The sequence below is a fragment of the Ranitomeya variabilis genome, chromosome 6 (genome assembly GCF_051348905.1).
Source record: "Ranitomeya variabilis isolate aRanVar5 chromosome 6, aRanVar5.hap1, whole genome shotgun sequence".
NCBI classification, from domain to species: Eukaryota; Metazoa; Chordata; class Amphibia; order Anura; family Dendrobatidae; genus Ranitomeya; species Ranitomeya variabilis.
In genome coordinates, this window is record NC_135237.1 from 476,130,677 (window position 1) to 476,155,305 (window position 24,629).

General features: G+C 40.2%; 1 protein-coding gene across 2 annotated transcripts in view; it reads right to left on the bottom strand.

Annotated features, from left to right (window-relative positions):
• Positions 1-24,629, bottom strand: part of EYA1 (EYA transcriptional coactivator and phosphatase 1) — a 171,796-nt gene that overhangs the window by 120,283 nt on the left and 26,884 nt on the right. Inside the window, exons 4-7 of one of the 2 annotated variants that reach the window (XM_077270648.1) lie at positions 14,752-14,829; positions 8,794-8,860; positions 7,836-7,978; positions 6,002-6,124 (exon numbers count right to left, since the gene is read on the bottom strand). In XM_077270648.1, the coding sequence (XP_077126763.1) occupies positions 6,002-6,124; positions 7,836-7,978; positions 8,794-8,860; positions 14,752-14,829 (411 nt within the window). Of the gene's footprint in view, positions 1-6,001; positions 6,125-7,835; positions 7,982-8,793; positions 8,861-14,751; positions 14,830-24,629 lie in introns of both variants that reach the window. The other variant, XM_077270646.1, reaches the window with a different exon arrangement.

Sequence of the window (24,629 nt, forward strand, 5' to 3'; positions counted from 1 at the left end):
CAATGCTATTTATTTATTAAGTTAATCAACATTTTTTAATTTTAAAGTCTTTAGTTTTGAATGTTCAGCAAGGCAGTAAGAATATAAAGCAGCCATTATAATACGTAACAACATTGATTTTATATAAAGGAGTTTATCAACATTTTTATGTAGTTTTAAATATTAGGAATACAATTTAGAGCTGAGATAAACAACCTAATAAATTCTCCCAATCACCATAGAAAAATATTTAGAATTGAGAGTCCTCGGTGGTTGATACCTTTTAATGGCGAACTGAAAAGATGGCAACAAATTGCAAGCTTTCAAGACTACTCAGTTCTCTTCATCAAGCAAGAGACCTGAGTAGTCTCGAAAGCTTGTAATTTGTTACCATTTTTTCAGTTAGCTATCAAAAGGTATCAACTAGGGTTGAGCGAAACGGGCCGGCCATTTTCAGAAGTCGACGACTTTTGGCAAAGTCGGGTTTCATGAAACCCGACCCGACCCCTGTGAGGGGTCGGCCATGAGGTCGGTGATCTTCTGAATCTGGTATCGGAATTCCGATACCGAGTTCCGATATGTTTGCGATATCGGGAATCGGTATAGGAATCCATATTTAAGTGTAAAATAAAGAATCAAAATAAAAAATATTGATATACTCACCCTCGGACGCGCCCTGGTACTAACCGGCAGCCTTCCTTCCTAAGAATGAGCACGTGAAGGACCTTAGATGACGTCGCGGCTTGTGATTGGTCGTGTGACCGCCCATGTGACCGCTCACGTGACCAATCACAAGCTGCGACGTCACCGCAGGTCATTCACGCCCTCATTCTTAGGAAGGAAGGCTGCCGGTTAGTACCAGGGCGCGTCCGAGGGTGAGTATATCAATATTTTTTATTTTGATTCTTTATTTTACACATTAATATGGATCTCAGGGCCTGAAGGAGAGTTTCCTCTCCTTCAGACCCTGGGAACCATAGTATCCCATTGCACTGCATTGGGTTTTGTGTTTCGGCCGACCCCGACCCCGACTTTTTTATAGGATCGGCCGATTTCACTCGACCCGACTTTTGAGAAAGTCGGGTTTCGTGAAACCCGACCCGATCCTATAAAAATAAAAGTCACTCAACCCTAGTATCAACCACTGAGGACTCTCAATTCTAAATATTTTTCTATCTACTGGCTAACACGGTACCAAGTTATATCTATCTTTGCTGTACCCAATCACCATAAAAATGCACATTCAGACCAGTGAGCCTGTGTGTTTATCTCAGTGAAAAGAGGGAAATTTGGCACTAGCTGACATTTCTGCCAACAAATTGACTCTCAAGGAAAACGAAGGTTGTCTGGCATTGTGTTTGGTCAATTTTATATTAATTTATAGAGTTACTGTACAGTATAGGTCCAACTGAGGGAGCAGTGTGTGAAACCTGCGTCAGGGTGCAAGTGTCCTATGGTTGGTTTGCCTATTTATTCACTATGGTATTCATTTGATACACTTATATAATCATGTATAAATATATTCATGCATTTTAATTTACATGAGCTTAACACTTTCTTGACTATGTCTGATATTTTAATGGCTATCTGCATGATTTACCAATTACCTTATTAATTACATGATCTTAATTATTACTATACCACTACCTTTAAATACCTAGTTGATATGCTCAATATTCCCCTGTAACACGTGTATATATAATTTTTATTTTGATATGATGAAATATGTGTTTTAAATTCTTTAATACATTTATTCATTTTACTCCGTTTTAAAGCGCCATTAATTCCACAGTGCTTTACAGACATGGCTGTCCCCATGGGGGCTCACAATTTAAATTCCCTATCAGTAGTGGCGTAACTACAAAGTTATGGGCCCCGGTGCGAACTTCCAAATGGGGCCCCCCCTGCAGCCCTGCCATACAACTCAATGTAACCCCCATAAAATACAACGCAGCCCCCCTCATAGTATAATGCAGCCCCTCCATACAGGGGCAGTGAGAAAGACACAAGCAAATGGTGACGAGGGGGCAGGGGAGAGGGCACAAGGGGGCTAGAGGAGACAGGCACAAGGGTAACATAGGGGGGCTAGGAGGCAGGGGAGAAGGTTACAAGGGGACTAGTGGGCAAGGGAGACTGACACAAGGGGACAAGGGAGACTGACACAAGGGGACTAGTGGGCAAGGGAGACTGACACAAGGGGCACACGGGGAATAGTGGACAAGGGATACAGGCACAAGGGGACACAGGGACAAGTGGGAAAGGGAGACTGACACACAGGGACTAGTGGGCAAGGGAGACTGACACAAGCACAAGGGGACAAAGGAGACAGGCACATGGGGACACACAGGGACTAATGGGCAAGGGAGACTGGCACATGAGGACAATGGACACAAGCATAAGGGGACAAGGGAGACAAGCTCAAGGGGACACACGGGCCCCTGACCTGCCAGAGCCACTTGCAACGGCGACCGCTGCAACTGTGGTAATTATGCCCCTGCCTCACACACACACACACACACACTACAGATATCACACACATCACACACTACGATATCACACACACACACACACACACACTACAGATATCACACACATCACACACTACGATATCACACACACACACACACACTACAGATATCACACACACACACACTACAGATATCACACACACACACATACTACAGATATCTCACACACACACACACACACTACAGATATCACACACACACACCAGAGATACCAGCTCATATACACAACTCACAATCTCCTCTCTGGTACAGGGATGGCTGATGTAAATCGACTGCAGCTCTTCAGCTTCTCCTGACTAAGCGGCTCTGTCCCGCACCTCCCCCCTTCTCTCACCTTCTGTCCCGGGGCTGCAGAGCAGAAGCTGACAGTCTCACCATGATGACTGGAGCTGCTTCCTGTCTCTCACGTGCCCCGGCTGCCCCCTCCCCCTAGATACGCCTCGGACTGTTGCCGTGCAGGAGGAATCTCCTGCACTGCAACATGGTGTTGGGTGCCTCTGACCTGCTGGGCCCGGGCCCCTGACCTGCCGGGCCCGGTCGCACTGGTGACCACTGCGACTGCGGTAGTTACGCCCCTGCCTATCAGTATGTCTTTGGAGTGTGGAATGAATCTATCAGCAATCCATTAATGCTACTGTGCAGGCTCCGTTGGTGCCATCTTGGTGGAGACACATATTTTTCCTCTAGCAAAGTGGTGTTGGCTCTGGCGCTTAAGCAGTAGCATCTATCGGCGTTCTGAATTATGCTAATACGCAGGAGCGGCTGATGCCATTTTGAGGAAGAATTTTTTTTTCCTCAACAAATTTATATTACTAAATTAAATTAATATATGGAGATTATAGATCCAATCATTCTACTGCCACCGGTGCCTGCATGATGAATGTTTTTTTTTCTCTAAACAATAAGATATAAAGTATGTAAAATAAGGGGCAGTGACCTGTCATAAACCATACACATAAATATGTAAGCAGAGCACCACATAAAGACCCCATGAGAAACTCATTAACTAAAACCTACAAGTAAAGGCTAAACAACAACAACCACAAGACGGATTTCATCACCAGGTTTCATTGTAATCAGTATAACGGAGCCAATCTGACACTGTCTGTAGGTTACTGTGCACAGTCCTGCTGACAGGTTCCCTTTAAAGAAGTTTAGAAAAAGTATTTTGCAGTAATAAACTATGCTAAACCAATGTATCATAGAGCTGAACTCCCATTGGACAGTATGTAAAAGAAGAAAACAAACAATTCTTTAGATATAACACATGTACTGTATATGTATATAGATAGATCTCTATAATGTTTTTTCTTTCACTTTTTATTTCCTTTCTCCCTTTTTTTCCCTTTATATGTACTTCTGTGCTTCTAGTAAAAGTTTTGGTCCCGGGATGTAAAAATTCCCCTCAAAACAACACATTTCAGTCCTAGGAAATCCTGGATTTTTGGGTCTGTTTGGATGGTTAGAACATAGGTCTTAGTTTGAGACTTTGAACAGAAGTTCATTTGCTTCCTATAATCAGCCTTCTTGCCATGGGCTATGTCTATCATCAGTGTACAATATACGAGGCAGAAGTTAGTGCCGTCCTCTGGGGAAAGCTCTATGAAGGCCAGATGGGCTCTTTAATCCCAGATCTTTTCCCTTTTTACATTTGCTGCTGTTCAGACATCATTTGCACTGTTTTTAAAATGTCTCTCTTGGTTCCTGGCCATTAGACACAAACATAAAGTACTTTCCCGAAAATCTGTTTTCATTATAGACCATACAGAGAACAGTTGGTCTTTACAATGACTGCCTGCATTACATTTCTGTGAGAAAACACTATTTCAACACAGGTTACTAAATACCATATAAATATATCTTTATACTTATAACAACTTTTAATTTTTTTTACATCCCCCAACACACATTAAATCTTCATTTCAAATAATAATTTACATAAATGCAAATACTTGTTACTATTTACGTGAACAGCTTTAGAAACAGAAATTTCCTGTTCTGTGTGTGTGTGTATATATATATATATATATATATATATATATATATATATATATATATATATATATATATATATTAATATATATGAATACATATAGATAGATAGATAGATAGATAGATAGATAGATAGATAGATAGATAGATAGATAGATAGATAGATTTTTTGCATTAGATAGATATCTATAAATCTCATATAGATATATAGAAATATCCACATATATAGTTATATATATATATATATATATATATATATATATATTTGTGTGTATATATATATATATATATATATATATATATATATAATTATGCCTAATTCTATTAGTATTATATTTTATTATACTCGTAGTTATATTTATATGATATATATACAGTTTTATATTTGATAATAAATATTATTATCATTATTAATAATAATAATAATAATAAATACATATACATTTTTATATATTTTATTATATGTTTTTATTATCATATATAATTATATTTATATAATGATATATTTAATACATTTATTGATTACTAATGTTTAAATACATTTTATGGAAATCAATTTCACAAATCTTTAGCAAGGCAATCAAGAGGCATAATAAAATATTCTTTTTCAATAGCTTTTTATTTATTAAAAAAAATAACAACGAAAATATAAACGTGCATTTGGTATTATATTACTTCTATCTTTTGAAAGGCATAATGAAATACTGATATTTAATTTCAGTAGTGTATGAACCTATGTTCTCAAAAGGACTGATTAAAAGAATGTCTATAGCATATAGCCTGCTGAATGGCACCTTTACAAATGGCGTCAAATGTTTGCATTTCAACCATCTGTAAAGCAGATCAAGCAGAGTGACCTCACTTAAGGGACTTTGTATCAGATGGTCAGTCCAGCAGAACTGTGGATACTCAGCCAACAGTTCAAAGGTACAGAGACCTCACCAGATTCTGACATGCCCAGGATCAATATGCATTAAGACAACGAGACAGAAGTGTTATTTCTAGAACATCAAACACCATCAGAAAAAGCTTTCGAGTCTTCAATCCAAATGTTATTAGACATTATGCCAGGCTTGTATAGAACAGTGATGCAAACAATGTAGAAATTACAAAAGACAATATGCCATATGAAACAGCCAAACAACAGGAATATTTAAAGGGACACTGTCACCTGAATTTGGAGGGAACAATCTTTAGCCATAGGGGAGGGGTTTTCGGGTGTTTGATTCACCCTTTCCTTACCCGCTGGCTGCATGCTGGCTGCAATATGGGATTGAAGTTCATTCTCTGTCCTCCGTAGTACATGCCTGCACAAGGCAATCTTGCCTTGCGCAGGCGTGTACTATGGGGAACAGAGAATGAACTTCAATCTCATATTGCAGCCAGCATGCAGCCAGCGGGTAAGGAAAGGGTAAATCAAACACCCGAAAACCCCGCCCCTATGGCTAAAGATTGTTCCCTCCAAATTCAGGTGACAGTGTCCCTTTAAGGAAAATCCCTACCTTGCATTTGGTAGCTATATGGAGCTTGGCCTGGCTGTGGTGCACTGAAGCTTGAACTGTAGCTTTGAAATCCTGCTTGTCCCGGGGATTGAGACTGCGGTAATCCTCCTTCTGTCTTGATGCCTGCCCATAATGCACCTAAACCAGTTAGTGACATCAGATTTGTGTGTCCAAATGCAGTAGAAGACTACATGTTAATCTGCACTAATATGATACACTTCAACAATTGGCATAGGCTGAAGATGAAATTGAATAAAAAATCAAAACATAGACATAGGCTTGAATCCTGGAATGATACTCACAGAATGTATGTCAGAAGGGTCGTACCAAACATTGTCATAACTCGAAGCTCAAGGTCCCTAATTGCAATATCTACAATTGTGGAGTGCCCAACTATTGCAATATCTATAACAGAGTACCCAACTATAACGGGGAAATTATAGTGTTGATCTTCTCCTAAAGGCCAAAGTGACCTTTTGGGCAATGTTTGTTTCCAGGGCACAGGTGTAAAGGCAACCCCTGCACCAATTATAGTTATGTCCGTGGTACCATGTGAATGTCTTATATTATCTCCTGATACTGCACCATTCCAGCAGAGATTTATTACAGCCAATCTTGGCAATTGTCTCTCCATCCACCCTAACATAAGAGAAGGTACAAGTCGGTCCTCCCAAGACCTCCTTTTCTCCTCCACACTTATTTAGTCCTCCCCAACCGCCTCTAAAACTTCTCCCGAATATCCCCATCCTCTGGAATTCTTTTGCCCCAACACATCCTACTATCAACCACATTCGGATCCTTCAGATCGAACCTGAAAACCCACCTCTTCAGGAAAGCCTACAGCCTGCACTAACCCCGCTGCCTCCTCACCAACATGGGAGCTGCTGCAACCCTCAACCTAGTGTCTCCTTCCCCTCCATCCTGTAGAATGTAAGCCCGCAAGGACAGGGTCCTCGCCCCTCTGCATCACTCTGTAATTGTTAGTTTGCTTGCTGTAAGTGATATCTGTAATTTGTATGCAACCCCTTCTCATGTACAGAATCATGGAATCAATGGTGCCATATAAATAAATAATAATAATAAAAGTCTCCCACACCATAACCCTGTTCATATGGAAAGAAGGGGACTTCAAAAAGAAAGATGTTTCACCATGGACCCCCAGCAGCTACAAGGCCATCTCTATGGTTTTAATGTCCTTGTGTGATGCTTTTTTAAGTAATAAAAACTTAATCTTAGGGCATGCAGAGTCTCCAGAGTCATTCAGGTCCATCAACTGCGTAAGCTTCACTACCAAAAGTAAACTATTTCAGTGACTCTTGAGACAAGTGACATACATTGCAAACGTTAGAACTTCTCAGCCAGTTCTGAAAACCTCAAATGATAATAAATTTATTTGAGGACCAGGTGTTAGTGATAAGTACTGAAATCCATTGCATTTCTTGTAAAGTACTTTGGGAAATGTGACTGCAACAGCTGGAATGCTACAGATGACCTACAGTGCATAGTTCTTACCTCTTGATACTTCAGATATTCACAGCAAAAGTTAAAAACATCGCTTTTAGAAATACAACCTTTCCATATTTCCAAGATTACTGATAGGTCTGTGTGTATATATATATATATATATATATATATATATATATATATATATATATATATATATACAGTATATATATATATATATACAGTATATATATATATATATATATATATATATATATATATATATATATATATATATAAACGTTTGCTGAAAGGGTCTTCTTGTGTCTGTCACAAAGAAAAGTAAGGTAAAATGGAAAGAGTGACATGTAATTAATGACAGACTGCCTACCGTAAGGAGGAATTCCATAGGGCTGTCCCGGTTGGGGGTATGTAGCATATGCTGTGGCTTGTTGCATTCCTGTGGGGAATGGAGTCTGCCCATATGCAGCCATCGTTTGTGAGGAAGGGGTGGGCAGGATATGTGGGTAAGCTCTGCTATTAAAAAAACAGAAACAAGAAGAAAAATACTTTACTAAAAATAATGACTTGTCAACATCTTCATCAACATTACTTCTCTGGTGAATTAAAAACCCTAAAAAGTATGCCGAGCTGACATGTCTACTTCGGATTCCAGGAAATGAGTGGAGTAGTGAATTAAAAAAAAGCAACAAAAAAACCCCTTAGCTTTAAAGTCAAGTACGGGGTCCAGGAAATGAGCGGAATAGTAAAGTGAATATACTCAGTCACAGAAAGGATACATGAAGTGTAGAAAAACTACTGTAATACATTAGGGAACAGTATAAACAGCAATAACAGGGGTACATTTACTAGAAAAGGTTCATGCACAATTTAAAGGAACTTTCTATGATCTCATTTATGTATGGGTTGTCAGCAGCTCTCATTAAAATTGAGTCTGGAATGTCCTAATTTTCAGTATCAGAGGTGTCTCATGGTTTTCAGACGCCGTCAATGCGCACACACATTGATATATTATTGCCCTTAGTAATTTCAGAAAAAAAGAGGTCAGAGAGAAAAGAGAAAATGGAAAAGGGAACACAATGTTACCTTTAGAGGAAAATAGAGGAGAAGATTAGGAAAGTTCAAGAGACAGCAGGAGACAGGACAGAGAACGTAAGAGCAAGTAAAAGTGGTAACCCAACGCCTTCGCTGTCTCTTAGAGCACAGCAGTACAATATGTCAGAAAGAGGCTGCAATGAACTGGCAGGTATACACAAAAAAAACACGCAATGACAGGTTTATGGATGCCATGTGTTTATTTCATTAGTGCATAAGGAATGAACGCTTACTTGGATGGGTAGATTTGTGGGGAAAACTGGTGCGTTTGTCCGGGGCTAAATCCACTGCTTCCAATTACTGCACGTAAAAAAAGTGAAAAAACAAAATGAATTATCCGTACTAAGGAAATACAACAGTAAGTGTATAATGATCATAAAACATTATAATAACTGTTCCATAGATTAAATACAGTAATATGAAATTAGAAAATAAATTATTACATTGGTGCACCTTTTCTTAGCGACACTCAATGTGCTCAAATCTTTTCATCTAGCGCCATTTTCAGAATAAATGATTGTACCACGAATACGTATATTAAGTGAAATCAATGGGACACGTTTGTATGCTAAGGATACAAACACATGGAGGGAGGTTAGGGGGTGGCAAGACTTGTTTTTTTAACTTATCATTTAAAAAAATTTTTTTCTTTTATTGTAAAAGATCTCTCTGTTTTTCAGGTCAACCTTCTTGTATTTGAAAATGTAGATGGCGTGCATGTTTCTGGCTGCATCAGTGTGTTTTTACCCTGAGACCGGGGTCACACTTGCGAGTGCCATGCGAGAAACTTGCATCAATACCCGGTACTGCCGCCGGCACTCGGGACTGGAGTGTGCGGCTGCTTAGAAATACATGCAGCCGCATCCTCCGGTCCCAAGTGCCGGCGGCAGTGCCGGGTATTGATGCAAGAGACTCGCGCAAGTTTCTCGCATGGCACTCACAAGTGTGACCTTGTTCTAAGAGTGGGTTCACACGTTATACCATAGGCATTAGAATGTATTATTTTTAACATACTTATATAGATGAGTCTCCCTATAGGCCATGCTTTTAGGTAATCTGTGATCATTACATCTGAGTGAAACTATAATAAGCAAGGTATGACCTAAATTGTTGCATTCGTGACAGTTTTACAGATACATTGCCATTATTAATCTAGGAAACTGTATTTGATATTGTACATTTTAAAATGTCGATCTATAAAAATGAATGGCACAATGATGGCAAAACAGATGATAATTGTCCAAGTTTTCTCCATGAAAATTAGACGATCTTTCATATTCTCATCTAACCGTGGCCTTAAAATGATGTATACATGTTTATTTGACAAGGTCCCTTTTATTATTTCTAGAGGGCTGAGAAGATGTAAGTGCTTCCAGGCTTGCAAACATACAGAACTTCCCTGCCAAATCCCTTGTTTTTAGAACTCCCATTCGCTTAAAGAAAATACAGAGTGAAATAAAGGATTACTGAGCCTTGCAATGATTCCACACTCCTGTCCTATGACATAGGAGGGAATGATTTGGGTATGCCTTGTAAGAATGTACTTAAAATAATATTTATAATAATTGTTTTTCCCATCATTCTACAATAGTCATGGCTTTTACACACAGTTGTATATGCATCATTAGGGAGAAAAATGCAAGCAGTGGTCATCATGAGATGTAATACAGCCTGCACTTAAAATTGAGCTATTTTTTAAAGTATTATCTATAGAGATCTTTTTTTATTCATGTACATGCTCACTCGGTCCTTCTGAGCATACATGTACTTCCAAATATGAGAGGGGAGTAAACCACTGCAAAATGCTTCTGGTGGTGATTTGTTGGGAGTTGTGAATTGAAAGGAAGAGGAGCCTTGTAAAATGTCATCATCTATCAGGAAAGAGCTCTGGATGCCTCCATGAACATTAGATGGTCAGCTGATCCAATCAAAATTATTAGGCTAGACCAGGCCTAGGCAAAGTGCATTGCTGCCATATTCGGTCTTACCCATAAAGACAGCTGAAACGAAGAGATCCAGAATAGATCAACAAAACTTTATTAAGAAGTAATTAAAATGTACAATAGTGCAATTTAGTGCACAAGCGCCCTAACACAAGATGGGAAGCTGAATAGTAGCAGTAGATCTTATTGTTGATATAGGTCTTTACATTCCATAATACTATTCAGCTTCCCATCTTGTGTTAGGGCGCTTGTGCGCTATATTGCACTATTGTACATTTTAATAACTTCTTGATAAAGTTTTGTGGATTTGACCTCATTCTGGATCTCTTCATTTCAGCTGCCTTTATGGGTAAGACCGAATATGGTAACAATGTATTATGAAGTGCCAGCTATATGATTTGGACATTGGTGAAAACTAGGCTAAGTGCAGCCTGTGGGCCACATCTGGCCCTGTAGCTATATCTGTCTGTCTAGTGGACCGACACAGTCAAAAAGCTCAAAACATTTTACCACGGACCATATCATGTGGTCACTCTCGCCCGTGTCCCAAATTCACAGCTATATGCATCCTTGAGAATACAATGGTGAAGGAGGTTGCCGCCGACTCCTCCTTCCACTATTCAGTGTGGGCGACTGAGAGGACATCAGACACAATTACATCAATACATCATATCAGCTGTGGGGAACCTCAGTACACACAGCAAAGACTGGAGCAGAGCATCGGGGAAATGGGAGAGCAGGAATGAGGTGTGTGTCAGGGTTCTTACTGTGTATAGGGGAGTTGTGAGATCCATCATACAGCGTGAGGATCATACAGTGTATCAGGGGCCTTTGAGAACATAATGTCTGTGTAGGAGGGCTTTGGGGGCAATCATGCTATCTGTGCGGGAGGGCTGTGGGAGCCCATCATGCTGTTAGTGCCGGAAGGCTGAGGGGCCATCATGCTGTCTGTTTGGCAGGGCTCTGAGGGCCATCGTACTATCTGTATGGGAGGTCTTTTGAGGCCATCATACTCTTTGTGTGGGAGAGCTTTAAGGGCCATCAAACAATATGCAGGTTTGTGGGGGCCACCATACAGTGTGCAGGAGGGCAGTGTGGGCCATCGTAAAGTGTACGGGAAGGCTGTGGGGGCCAGGGGAGCAATCATACAGTTTGCAGGAGGTCGGTGGGGGTCATCATACAGTGTGTGGGAGGACTGTGAGGACATGATACTATTTGGGGGACTGCGGAGACATCATACTGTGTTAGAGCTGTGGGGACATCACACTGTGAGGATATCATACTGTATGGTAGGAGCTGTTAATCAAGGTACAAGGACTGAATAACAGGAGCAGTCTGATTTATAAACTGCTATAAAAAGCAGTAAATTGTATGATGTTGATTAGCTGTCACTGATAAGATACATGTTACAATCAGCCCTATTGTATCATGTATTAGTAGTATCAGCAATGAAGGTACAGATGATTGACCTCGTGGAGACCAAAACATCCAACACCGCAGAGACACCATCACGTGTTTCTCAACGCAGTGATTCAGAACACTGCCCCAATATGCAAATGCATGTAGAGTAGCTGCGGAGACACCATCACGTGTTTCTCAATGCAAGCAGTGAATAGCCAGGCCTTTCCCCGGGAAGGAACAACCACGGGAAGGGCAGCATCCGATAAAGGAAAACATCCAATAAAGAAAACCACCTATGCCACGCATGGTATCCATCCGCAGACAGCTGTTTCGGGTTCATTGCTTGCGTTGAGAAACACGTGATGGTGTCTCCACAGCTACTCTACATGAATTTGCATATTGGGGCAGTGTTCTGAATCACTGCGTTGAGAAACACGTGATGGTGTCTCCGCAGCTACTCTACATGCATTTGCATATTTCCTATAAGGGATGGGGGCAGTGTTCTGAATCACTGCGTTGAGAAACACGTGATGGTGTCTCTGCGGTGTTGGATGTTTTGGTCTCCACGAGGTCAATCATCTGTACCTTCATAGCCTTTTTACTAGGCACTGCTCCTAACAGCCAGTTTCCTACTCCACACTGATGAGGGGCAAATACCCGAAACAGCTGTCTGTGGATGGATACCATGCTTGGCATAGGTGGTTTTCCTTTATTGGATGTTTTCCATTATTGGATGCTGCCCTTCCTGTGGTTGTTCCTTCCCGGGGAAAGGCCTGGCTATTCACTGCTTGCGTTGAGAAACACGTGATGGTGTCTCCGCAGCTACTCTACATGCAGTAGTATCAGCAAGGGGTATTCCCATCTTCAAAATCCTATCCAATGTGTAGTAGGCATAAAAATAATAATATTAAAAAATACCTCCACTTAGAAATGTAGCATATATTTTCTAATTTGCTGTGTCTCATTCCTCATGTGCAGGTATCGCAGGACCTTAGGTATCCATGGTTATGACCATTAGCAACTAGCTAACTAACTGTCACTACATCAGTGGTCATAACCATGGAATCAGAAGAATCAGAAGAACTATATTACATTTCTAAATGAAGGTTTTTGATATCATTATTATTCTAACACCTACTACATTTTGGGATATGATGGAAATGCCCCTTTAAATCTGTACAATATTAAGTGATGCAATTAGTATTAATATGAATAATGAATATGTTAATAGTAATATTTAGCATAATTAGTTTCAGTGTATTGTTTGGCCCTCCACAATAGTCACAGAGTTTCATGTGGGCCTTTGGGAAAGTTAATTGCCCACCCCAGGGTTTAATATGAAACTCATGTGCAATATGAACTTAAAACAATTAAAAAAAAATTACAGGTTGATTAATACACATTTTTCATTATCATGATTGGTTTAATGAATTTAGTTTTCCAATACTCTATTAGGAAATTAATAAATGAAAGTCCTCAATAATTTATCTTGTAGCCAGAGCAAAGGGCAACTGAAAAAAAGGCTTTAGGACCAATGTAGCACATCCATGCTTTACCCACACTCCCCAATGATTTCTATGGGCATTCTGCACTGCTTCCTTTTCCTGTACTGGCGAATCAGGGCAATTTAACATTTGCTGTTGGGTTCCCTTTCATATTCCAGCAATGGGACACTCTGTGAACAGCCTATAGTCAAAGACTCTAACAATAGCCTTTAAAGTGAGCTCCAGTGAGGAACTTCATCATTCATTAATTATTAGGGAAATGCTTTTAAAACAATTTGTACAATCAATTTACAATTCATTGAAATATACACATGCTTTATGAAATATGATGTTTTATAAACAGACTGAAGTCTTCTTGCAGAGCAAATCCTACTGTAAATTGCGGTACATTTCTATTTTCTAATGGTTAAAGTGCAAGTAGAAGTACAGAAAAGTGTAAAAAAGTGTGCTTAGCATTGCATGGCCTATATGTCTCCTTACACTGGCATGTCAGACATGTCCCTCTCCACATGAAGAAACGATACCCTTTAGACTGTAATTTACCCCAAGAATTCACACTTAGCTCCACTTAAATTCTATGCAGTGGTGGGTTACTGCACAACAGTAACAGTTTTCCACGTTGTAAAAACATTATATCCAATAGAATAAATGAAGCACATGAAGAAACACACCAACTACAAAGAAATGGACCACTAAAATTGACATTGTTTGCACCTCTTTAGAAAGTTTCGAAAGTGTACAAAAACCAAGCATCACCCAGAGAGAGAAAAAGAGAGAACTTAGAACAATATGATTAAATCTGCGACTGTGCGTGTATTCCCATATTCTAGGTCACCCGTTTCACTTAATAACCAGGTCAATTTTTGTATGATTCAAAAATCACTAATTAACCTAACTAACTAATAGTGCTCTTACTAAATCTCACAGCTATTATGCTTTACCAAAGGTATAAGAAATAAATCTGTTGTGTTTTCATTGCGTTATTGCAGCTCACGCCATATACCTGAACTAACTGTAATACATCCCAGTAGAATGTGTAGACTGATCCCGTAATCCAATTGACCTTCATAGATTTTTCAGGACTTGATGCTTCCATATCCTTTTAATATAGAATTCTATTTATTGAAAATGTCGAAAGTAAAGTCACTATGAAACCTCTGGTCTTTTTGCAGCCTGGTAGGACGTAATATAATGTATATTCAATAATTTGGTTAGACAGAACTGTATAACTTGTGAACTAACGTGACTACAGAGCAAAATAAATAGCTGTCATTTTGTCACCGTATTGTAATGCAAACACTTAAGGAGAAACATCGCCACCCTGTCATTACGCCTTACTTACCTGACCCTGAGTAGTTGTCTAAAGATCCGTCTGCAGTCGTTGCAGTGAGGTCACTGCCGCTCATTGGCTCTGTTTTAACTAGGAATATAACAGCAATTATTACAACCTTATCATTAATGGAATATGGTAAGAATACTTAAAACTAATTCATGCATGCAAATATAGAAACTGGAAGCAGACCTATGATATTCATAGGCTTGAAAAATAAGACTATATTCAAAAGAATTTACACTAGTGGATTTACCTAAAGAAGCCCCACCGCTACTTTTTAATTCCCTGATTCCTTCTAAATATGTATATAAAAACACTCCCACAGAAATAACACGGATCCCACACACTAAATGTGCAAGTGTGGACAAATAGTCACTTATACCCATGTATATATAAGAGGACAGTAGCGTATACTCCGGAAACTTGAAACCCAACAAAAAATGGAGTTCTATACGAAAATTAAAATAATAATTTTATTATCATAATAGATAAAAGGACATGATAGTCCACAATTTATACACAAAATTAACAATCAAAGAAGAAAAGGAGACCCTAGTACAAAAAACATCCGAGTTACAGGCAATAAAAGTGAGGAACACCATGGTATAGGCAAAGGCATAAACAAGCACCCATACTAGCACAAAAAGATGTAAGCCGGGTAATCAAATTAATTATACCAAAGTCCAAGTGGACATATGTGCCATATACAAAAAGAGCGCTAATTATGGTGCAGCTATAACACAAGTGTATTGCTGAATTCCTTACCCATGGTAAAAGTAGTTGTTGCCTGGGACTCCGAGTACCCCCTGACGCGCGTTTCGCGTTGCTTTCTCTTTGAGAAAGCAACGCGAAACGCGCGTCAGGGGGTACTCGGAGTCCCAGGCAACAACTACTTTTACCATGGGTAAGGAATTCAGCAATACACTTGTGTTATAGCTGCACCATAATTAGCGCTCTTTTTGTATATGGCACATATGTCCACTTGGACTTTGGTATAATTAATTTGATTACCCGGCTTACATCTTTTTGTGCTAGTATGGGTGCTTGTTTATGCCTTTGCCTATACCATGGTGTTCCTCACTTTTATTGCCTGTAACTCGGATGTTTTTTGTACTAGGGTCTCCTTTTCTTCTTTGATTGTTAATTTTGTGTATAAATTGTGGACTATCATGTCCTTTTATCTATTATGATAATAAAATTATTATTTTAAATATGTATATGTAGTGGGTTAGGATGCATAACGATCGCTGTCTTCTCCAGTTTCCAGAGTTGCTCCGGTCCTCTTCTGGATCATGTGTTATCAAATCAGATGAGCCGGGTCACGTTGGGGGGTTTAGATGTGGACTGGAAGACACTTTCTAAATGGAGACTCGTAACGAGTCTTACATTGCAAAAACAGGACCATGCCCATGTTGTAAGACCCGCATGAGTGGGAAAAGCTGAAATGAGGTCACATGGTCCAAAAGGGGATTGTGGAGGTGCAGGAAATCAGAGAAGACAGTGATTATTAAGTGTTGTAATACAATTCTGCCATATTTCGAAACTTAAGGGAAATATAGTTGGGGGTCCTTCTCTAAATGATTCAACTGAGTTTATTTTGGTTGACCTCTGCATGATACCATATTATAAGGACTTTTGCTGTAAAACATCTAGATTATATGCTTTCTCCTTAATTTGTTTAAGGGTAAAAAAAGTTGCTATATGTTAAGGAAAGTCTCTAGAACTCTGAATGCATACGTAGAACCCTTTATCTTATGACATTTTAATCCATATGACAATCTTCACAGTCCAACTAAAAACCATGAGACATTCTGAAATTATCCAGGTAGGAAGGAACATGGCAGCTGTCATGGTAATAAGTTTCAGAATCAAAATTCGAGAGTAGAATTGACATTAGACATAGTCTTCAGCAATCTTTTTAAAGGGAATCTGTCACCAGGTTTTTACCACCAAATATGAGAACTGAGACCCTGTTTCTAGTGATGCGCCACTTAGTGCGCTGCTTGCTATAGTTTTAGTATTGATTAGCAGCTTTCTGCTTACGCACAGCCTATTGAGAAAGCTATCAATCAGTGGTGTGGGAAGGGAACTGATACAACTGTAGCAAAAAAAATACACTGCTCAAAAAAATAAAGGGAACACTTAAACAACAGAATATAACTCCAAGTAAATCAAACTTCTGTGAAATTAAACTGTCCACTTAGGAAGCAACACTGTTTGACAATCAATTTCACATGCTGTTGTGCAAATGGAATAGACAACAGATGGAAATAATTGCCAATTATCAAGACACACTCAATAAAGGAGTGGTTCTGCAGGTGGGGACCACAGACCACATCTCAGTACCAATGCTTTCTGGCTGATGTTTTGGTCACTTTTGAATGTTGGTTGTGCTTTCACACTCGTGGTAGCAGGAAACGGACTCTACAACCCACACAAGTGGCTCAGGTAGTGCAGCTCATCCAGGATGGCACAAGAAGCTGTGGCAAGAAGGTTTGCTGTGTCTGTCAGAGTAGTGTCCAGAGACTGGAGGCACTACCAGGAGACAGGCCAGTACAACAGGAGGCATGAAGGGGGCAATAGAAGGGCAACAACCCAGCAGCAGGACCACTACCTTGTGCAAAGAGGAACAGGAGGAGCACTGCCAGAGCCCTGCAAAATGACCTCCAGCAGGCCACAAATGTGCATATGTCTGCACAAACGGTTAGAAAGCGACAAACCAACTCAATGAGGATGGTCTGAGTGCCCAACATCCACAGATGGGGGTTGTGCTCACAGCCCAACACCGTGTAGGACGCTTGGCATTTGCATTTGCCACAGAACACCAGGATTGGCAAATTCGCCACTGGCGCCCTGTGCTCTTCACAGATGAAAGTAGGTTCACACTGAGCACATGTGACAAACGTGACAGAGTCTGGAGATGCCGTTGAGAGTGATCTGCTGCCGGCAACATTCTTCCGCATGATGGGTTTGACAGTGGGTCAGTAATGGTGTGGGGTGGCATTTCTTTGGAGGCTGCACAGCCTTCTATGTGCTCGCCAGAGGTAGCCTGACTGCCATTAGGTACCGAGATGAGATGCTCATACCCCTTGTGAGACCATATGCTGATGCGGTTGGTCCTGGGTTCCTCCTAAAGCAGGACAATGCCAGACCTCATGTGGCTGGAGTATGTTAGCAGTTCCCGCAAGATGAAGGCATTGAAGCTATGGACTGGCCCGCCCATTCCCCAGACTTGAATCCGATTGAGCACATCTGGGACATAATGTCTCGCTCCATCCACCAATGTCATGTTGCACCACAGACTGTCCAGGAGTTGGCAGAAGTTTAGTCCAGGTCTGGGAGGAGATCCCTCAGGAGACCATCCACCGCCTCATCAGGAGCATGCCCAGGTGTTTTACAGTAGGGAGGTCATGCAGGCACTTGGAGGCCCACACAATACTGAGCATCTTTTACTTGTCAAGAAGCATTTCCACTGAAGTTGGATCAGCCCGTAATTTGATTTTCCACTTTGATTTTGAGTATCATTCCAAATCCAGATCTCCATCCTTCATTTTTATTTACATTGATAATTGTTATGTTTTATTGTTCTGAACACATTCCACTAAGCAATGAATAAAAATTTGCAACTGGAATATTTCATTCAGAGATATCTAGGTTGTGGTATTTTAGTGTTCCTTTTATTTTTTTGAGCAGTGTAGTTTAATCAAAACTGAAGCAAGAAACCCAGTAAGTGATAAATTGATGAAATCAGGATCTCTGCTCTTACAATACACTGCTCTTCAAATGGGGTCACAAAATCCTGGTGACAGATTCCCTTTAAGAATGTTATAAATTAATACACATACATGCATTCTCAGTGAATATGCAGGTATTGTAACTGTGAAGGGGGAAGGAAACCAAAGGCAGATAGCTTTGGTGGTGGTTTATCTCCCTTAAGAAGTATACTAATATACTCGCCTACCACTACCTTCTCCAGGATCCAGTGCTGATCTGCTCCTCTTCTCTGTAATCTCACCGCTCTTCAGACTCTCCGGCTCACTCTATGCTCTATGTGCGAGCCAAAAGTCAATTTTACAATGTAATTCCATGGTGGCTCGTTCCGACACTCCAAGGGCATACAGTGCAAAAGCAACTTCCAGGTCATGCAAGCGCAGCATGACCCGAAGAGTCTGCAGAGCGGTGACGTCACTGAGAAGCAGAGTATAATGGTGCTGGATCCCAGAGAAAATGGAAGTAGGAATATTTAATGAGCAAATATATATGGCTTCTTTAAATGGTTACTGGTCCTGCCAAAAGTGGCAGCTTTGGCCAAAATAAACATAATGTGTGTGGTCAGCACTAGATATTTGTTGGCACATCCAGGTAATTTCTATGGAAATTGTTGACAATTTAATGTCTATGATGGGACTGCCAAAGTTATCTGGAACTGCCAATAAATATTAAATGCTTACAGCAATCATAACTTTTCAAAAGTGATTGCTGAAAATAACATTTTTACTGCCCATTTTGTGGCTGTATAGACATGTTGCCGGCAGGGCCGGTTTTAGGCAAAGTGGGGCCCTAGGCAAAAGTTTAAAATGGGGCCCCAAATGCTAACATATTGCACCAACAGAAACATTTTGGTTGTAGCTACATGCGCTGATTTCAGGCCACTAAACGAGCGTGATCAACAATATTGAAGTCATTCGCCACTTGTTTCCAGCCTCTTTACACTGGCTGGGGACAGAATGATCACTAGTAAATCAATCTGTCCCCATACAGTATCATCTTAGCAGAATATCTGCAGTTTTAACTGGGCGATGTGCTGATGAGAACAATGATTTTTGTTCCGGCATATACTGTACATACATACACCGTACATACACATACCGTACATACACAGACATACACCTTACATGCATACACACATACAGTTATATACACAGATAGTATACACATACCGTACATACATATACCATACATACACACAAATACACATACATACACCGTACGTACACACAGATACACATACAAATACAGTATATGCAAACACATACATATACCATACATACACACAGATACACATACATATACCATCATACATACACATACCGTACATACACACATGCATATACCGTACATTCACACAAATGCCGTACACACATATACCGTACATACACACAGATACACACACATATACCGTACAGACACAGATACAGTTATATACATATAGTACACACATACCGTACATACATATAAAATACACCCAAATGCACATACCGTACATACATACATATACCATACATGCATACACACACATATACCGAACATACAGATACACATACACGTACCGTACATACACACATACAGTATATACACATACCGTACACACATATACATACACATATACTGTATGTACATGCACATAAACATACATATATACCATATATCTATACAAATTTATTTCACATACACACATAATGTACATGCATACACACACAGCCATACGACTATACCATACATACACACATATACTGTACATACACAGATACACACACACAGATAGAAACATACACATAGATACACACAGATGCACACATACATATACAAGCATATACATACATACATACTAATCTTGTATAGGTGATCAGATGAGCCCTGCAGGTCAGTTCAGCTGGAGAAGGCTGCAGACCCCACTGTGGGGGATGGGGCACAGAGCAGGCAGCACCTGATGATAAATTCCCAGTAAGGGAGGAAAAGACTCAAATTCAAAAAGTTCCATGACTAAAATTATAAAGAGATAAGTTATAAAGAGCACTATAACTGCACATTACTTTTCAGGTCACTTCACAGCATACATTTTGCTGCCGTGCTGCCCCTGCAGTGAGCTCCTCCCCCATCTCTTCTCTGTGAGGAGACGCTGCAGCCTGCTCTGAACAGAACAGTGGAGGGAGCAGAAGACCCCCTGTAAGTCCTGCTCTTCCTCCACTGATGTCTCTATGTGCTGTGCCCTGGGGCCCCTGACTGTAGGTGAGCACTCACCATTGGGACGCTCCATGCAGGGGGACAGACGGCAGCCAGTGAGCGCTCTCCTCAGTCTGGTCACTGTGAGGTAAGGAAAGCGTTCATTGGCCAGCGTCTCTCCCTGCATGACACGCCCCCTTTTTGATCTCCTGCACTTCGCGCCCCGCTCTCTCCCCGACACTCGGTGTTCCATGATTACAGGAGGGAGTGAGAGGGGCCCGACCCTGCATGATACCGGGCCTGCCTGCAGGGGCCCCCCTCCACCTCTGGGCCCTGGAGCAGTGCCATCAACAGTATGTCTGCCCCTGGCTGGGGGCCCCTAGGGCAGCGGGGGCCCCAGGCAGCTGCCTAGTCTGCCTGCCCCTAACGCCGGCCCTGGTTGCCGGCTGTATAGAATGTGCTAAAAACAGTACACAGTACAGCAACAATATTTTTCTCAAAACCCCTATAAGATTTCTAGGATTAATACACATTTGCAGATAATTCGCTTATTACTAAAACCTATGTAGATTTCTATTACTACACTAAAAATGTTGCATTGAGCAATTCCATGTTGTAGTATGATGTAATAAAAGGACATGTTGTAGAATGATGTAATAAAAGTACATGTAGTATGATGCAATAAAGGGACATGTTGTTTTAGGATGTAATAAAGGGACATGTAGTATGATGCAATAAAAGGACAGGTAGTATTATGTCATTAAAAGACATGTAGTATGACGTAATAAAAGTACATTGAGGAGTTTAGGGCCTGCGATGACGTCGCGGCCTGTGATTGGTCGCGTGAGCGGTCACATGAGCGGCACGCGACCAATCACAAGCCGCGACGTCATCGAAGGTCTTAAACTGCTCATTCTTAGGAACGGAGGCTGCCGGTTACAATCGGTAAGGTCCAGGGGCCCCGGACGGGTGAGTATATCCATATTTTTTATTTTAATTCTTTATTTTTTACATGAATATGGATCCCATGGCCTGAAGGAGAGTTTCCTCTCCTTCAGACTCTGGGAACCATCCAGGATACCTTCCGATACTTGAGTCCCATTGACTTGTATTGGTATCGGGTATCGGTATCGCTCAACACTACTAGTAGGAGCTAGGTAGCAAAGCCATGTTTCATTTCAATGCGTAGCAGAAGCCCGTCCGGATCCGATGGCACAAAACCGCCTCCCTAGGACCACCTATTAAGGAGTGATGACCCATCTTAGATTTTTCAGATTTTTGCTGCTAGAGGTGATGGAAGGGTATTCAGGTTCAGCCCAAGGGGGCAGCAGGGGAGTGACCCAAAGTGGTTAAATGCTCGTGTAAAGCATGGCCTATTGCTTTTCTCTGTGGACGTATGTCGCAACAACATATCGTGTGGGGAGAAGTCAAGGCACAGAGGGGACCACCAGCCTCCCATGTGGCAGCCCTTCCCCCACAAGCCAAGCCTTTCATCTGACTGGTAACTAACCCTTATATTCTGCATACTTTTGTACTACCACTATTTGTGTTTGCATATCTGATGATAGTTTATGTATAATCACTGTGTATTCAATGATTTGTCTACTGTGCCTTTTAGGGGATTAAATATATAATTTAACCTTGGGTTGCTCTTTTATCTCGATCCATGAATCCACATGTCCGTGTTCTCGGTTGAACATTCCATGTTACCGGGGCTGGTTTCTGGCCCAAAATAATTATGTTAATGGACCATGCTTATATCTAACAAAGAACTGATGGTAGTCCTACTGGGCTGGCAGCCATCTGTTTCACTGGTGCTAGTGAAAAGGACCTCTCAGCCTGTCAGGGTTGTGAGCTAGTGTGGTGCCACGGTAGCCGCTGCGTAGGCCACCCTCCTTAACTCTCCATGTCTTCCTGGGCCCGTGTGGACAGTGGATGTTTGGGTAAAACTCTGCTAAGCTGACCTTACGTGTCCCCAGGGGGTGGGAAGCATTACGTTGGTGCAAGTGAGGAGAATGCTCCACGTGATCCTTCTGACGGAAAAGTGACATCAGGCAGGGTGGCAAGGTGTGGGTTAATCACATGTCGTGGCAGCAGTGGGATTCTGCATGATCTCTCCAGTGTCATCGTTCACAGGCATGCTTTTTTATGATATAATAACGGGATATGGTGCAGTAAGATGTAATAAAGGGACATGTGGCAGTATGATGGAATAAATATATATGTAGAATGATATAATAACCATATATGTAGTATGATGGAATAAAAGGACATGTAGTATAATATAATAAATGGGCATGCTGTAGTATGAAGTAATAAAGGTACATGTTGCATAATGTAATAAAGGGTTATGCTGCAGTTTGAAGTAATAAAGGGAGATGCAGTATAATGTACTAAAGAGGCATGTTGTAGTATGAAGTAATAGAGTTACATATAGTGTAATGTAACAAGGATGCATGTATTATGATGTAATAAAGAGAAATGTAGTATGATGGAATAAAGGGACATGTAGTGTGGTGTAATAAATAGACATGTAATATAATGTAATAAAGGGACATGTAGTATGATATTGATCTAATAAAGAGATGTGTAGCATGATGCAATACAAAGACATGTTGTAGTATGATGTAATAAAGGAACATGTTGTAGTAAGATGTAATAAAGGTATACTTTGTGGTATGATGTAGTAAAGTAACATGATATAGTATGATGTAACAAAGTTTTTGATTAAAGTTTTTGAAGCTTTTCATTAATATTTGCTTTATGTGGATGTATTCATTTTTGTAGATCTTACTGTTAAATGGACCTTTCAAGTTTTCACTTGCAAAAGTTCTAGAAAAGACAAGTTGATTCCCAGTGCTAAGTTCTCCTTTCTAAGGAAAAGTAACATCCTCCTGTCCATCCGTGTTAGGTTTCTTCTGCATTAATAATACTGTTGTAGGTCTCATTGTTACTAGCTCTAACAAGGAATCTGTTCTCCTTGTCAAGCTCATAATGGGGTTAATTATCCTTGCAGAAGGCAGCTTGAAGACTTTATAAAGGTCTATGTTAAAACAATACAAATAGAATAACAGAGGAATTAATTATTTATTTTACATCTCAGCACACAAAGTCCAAGCAGATGCAGATTTATAGACAGATAGCTGTGTTAGAAGTTTAGGGCCCCTCTGCCACATAAGGTGGCAGTAGTATAAATGACAAATGGTAGACAAGGGTCCCTGGTTCAAATGTTGTGTTGGAGCTCTTGGCAATATTTCTACATTTTGTCTGCAGTAGAAATTTATGGTCAGACATACCACAGCTTTCCCTGGTGATAAAGGTTTAATGTCTGTCCACTGGAAGGCTGAAGTTTGATGGAGTTTTCCAGTCAGTTAAAACAGGAGTTAAATATAATATAATGAGATTGTAAAAAGTATATTTAATTTGCTCAATAAATGAAAGTTCTAGAGAGAGTTATTTTTTTTCCTGTTTCCAGTCAATGGACACAGTTTGACTACAAAGTTGATATGTACCCATGGCCTGTGATATATAGAAAAATTAGCTCGGAAATGTAATCCCTTAGTGAGTAAGCCTAATTTTTCAAATCTTACATGTGTCACTTTATGTGGCAATAACTCTGGAATGTTACAACTTATCCTTGTGATTTTGAGATTGTTTATTTCGTGACACATTATACTTTATGTTAGTGGTAAAATTAGCTTGATAAGTTTTGCATTTATTTATAAAAATATCATAAATTTGACAAAAATAAATAAATAGCAAACTTCAAATTTGAATGATTATCCCTTAAATCCAGATAGTCGTACCACACAAAAAGTTAATAAACAACATTTTCCTCATGCCTGCTTTAAATCACCAACATGTTTCATTTTAGAAAGTATAAAATGTAGCATAATTCTTATTTTTCCAAGGAAATTTACTATTTTTTTAGGGTATAATTCACC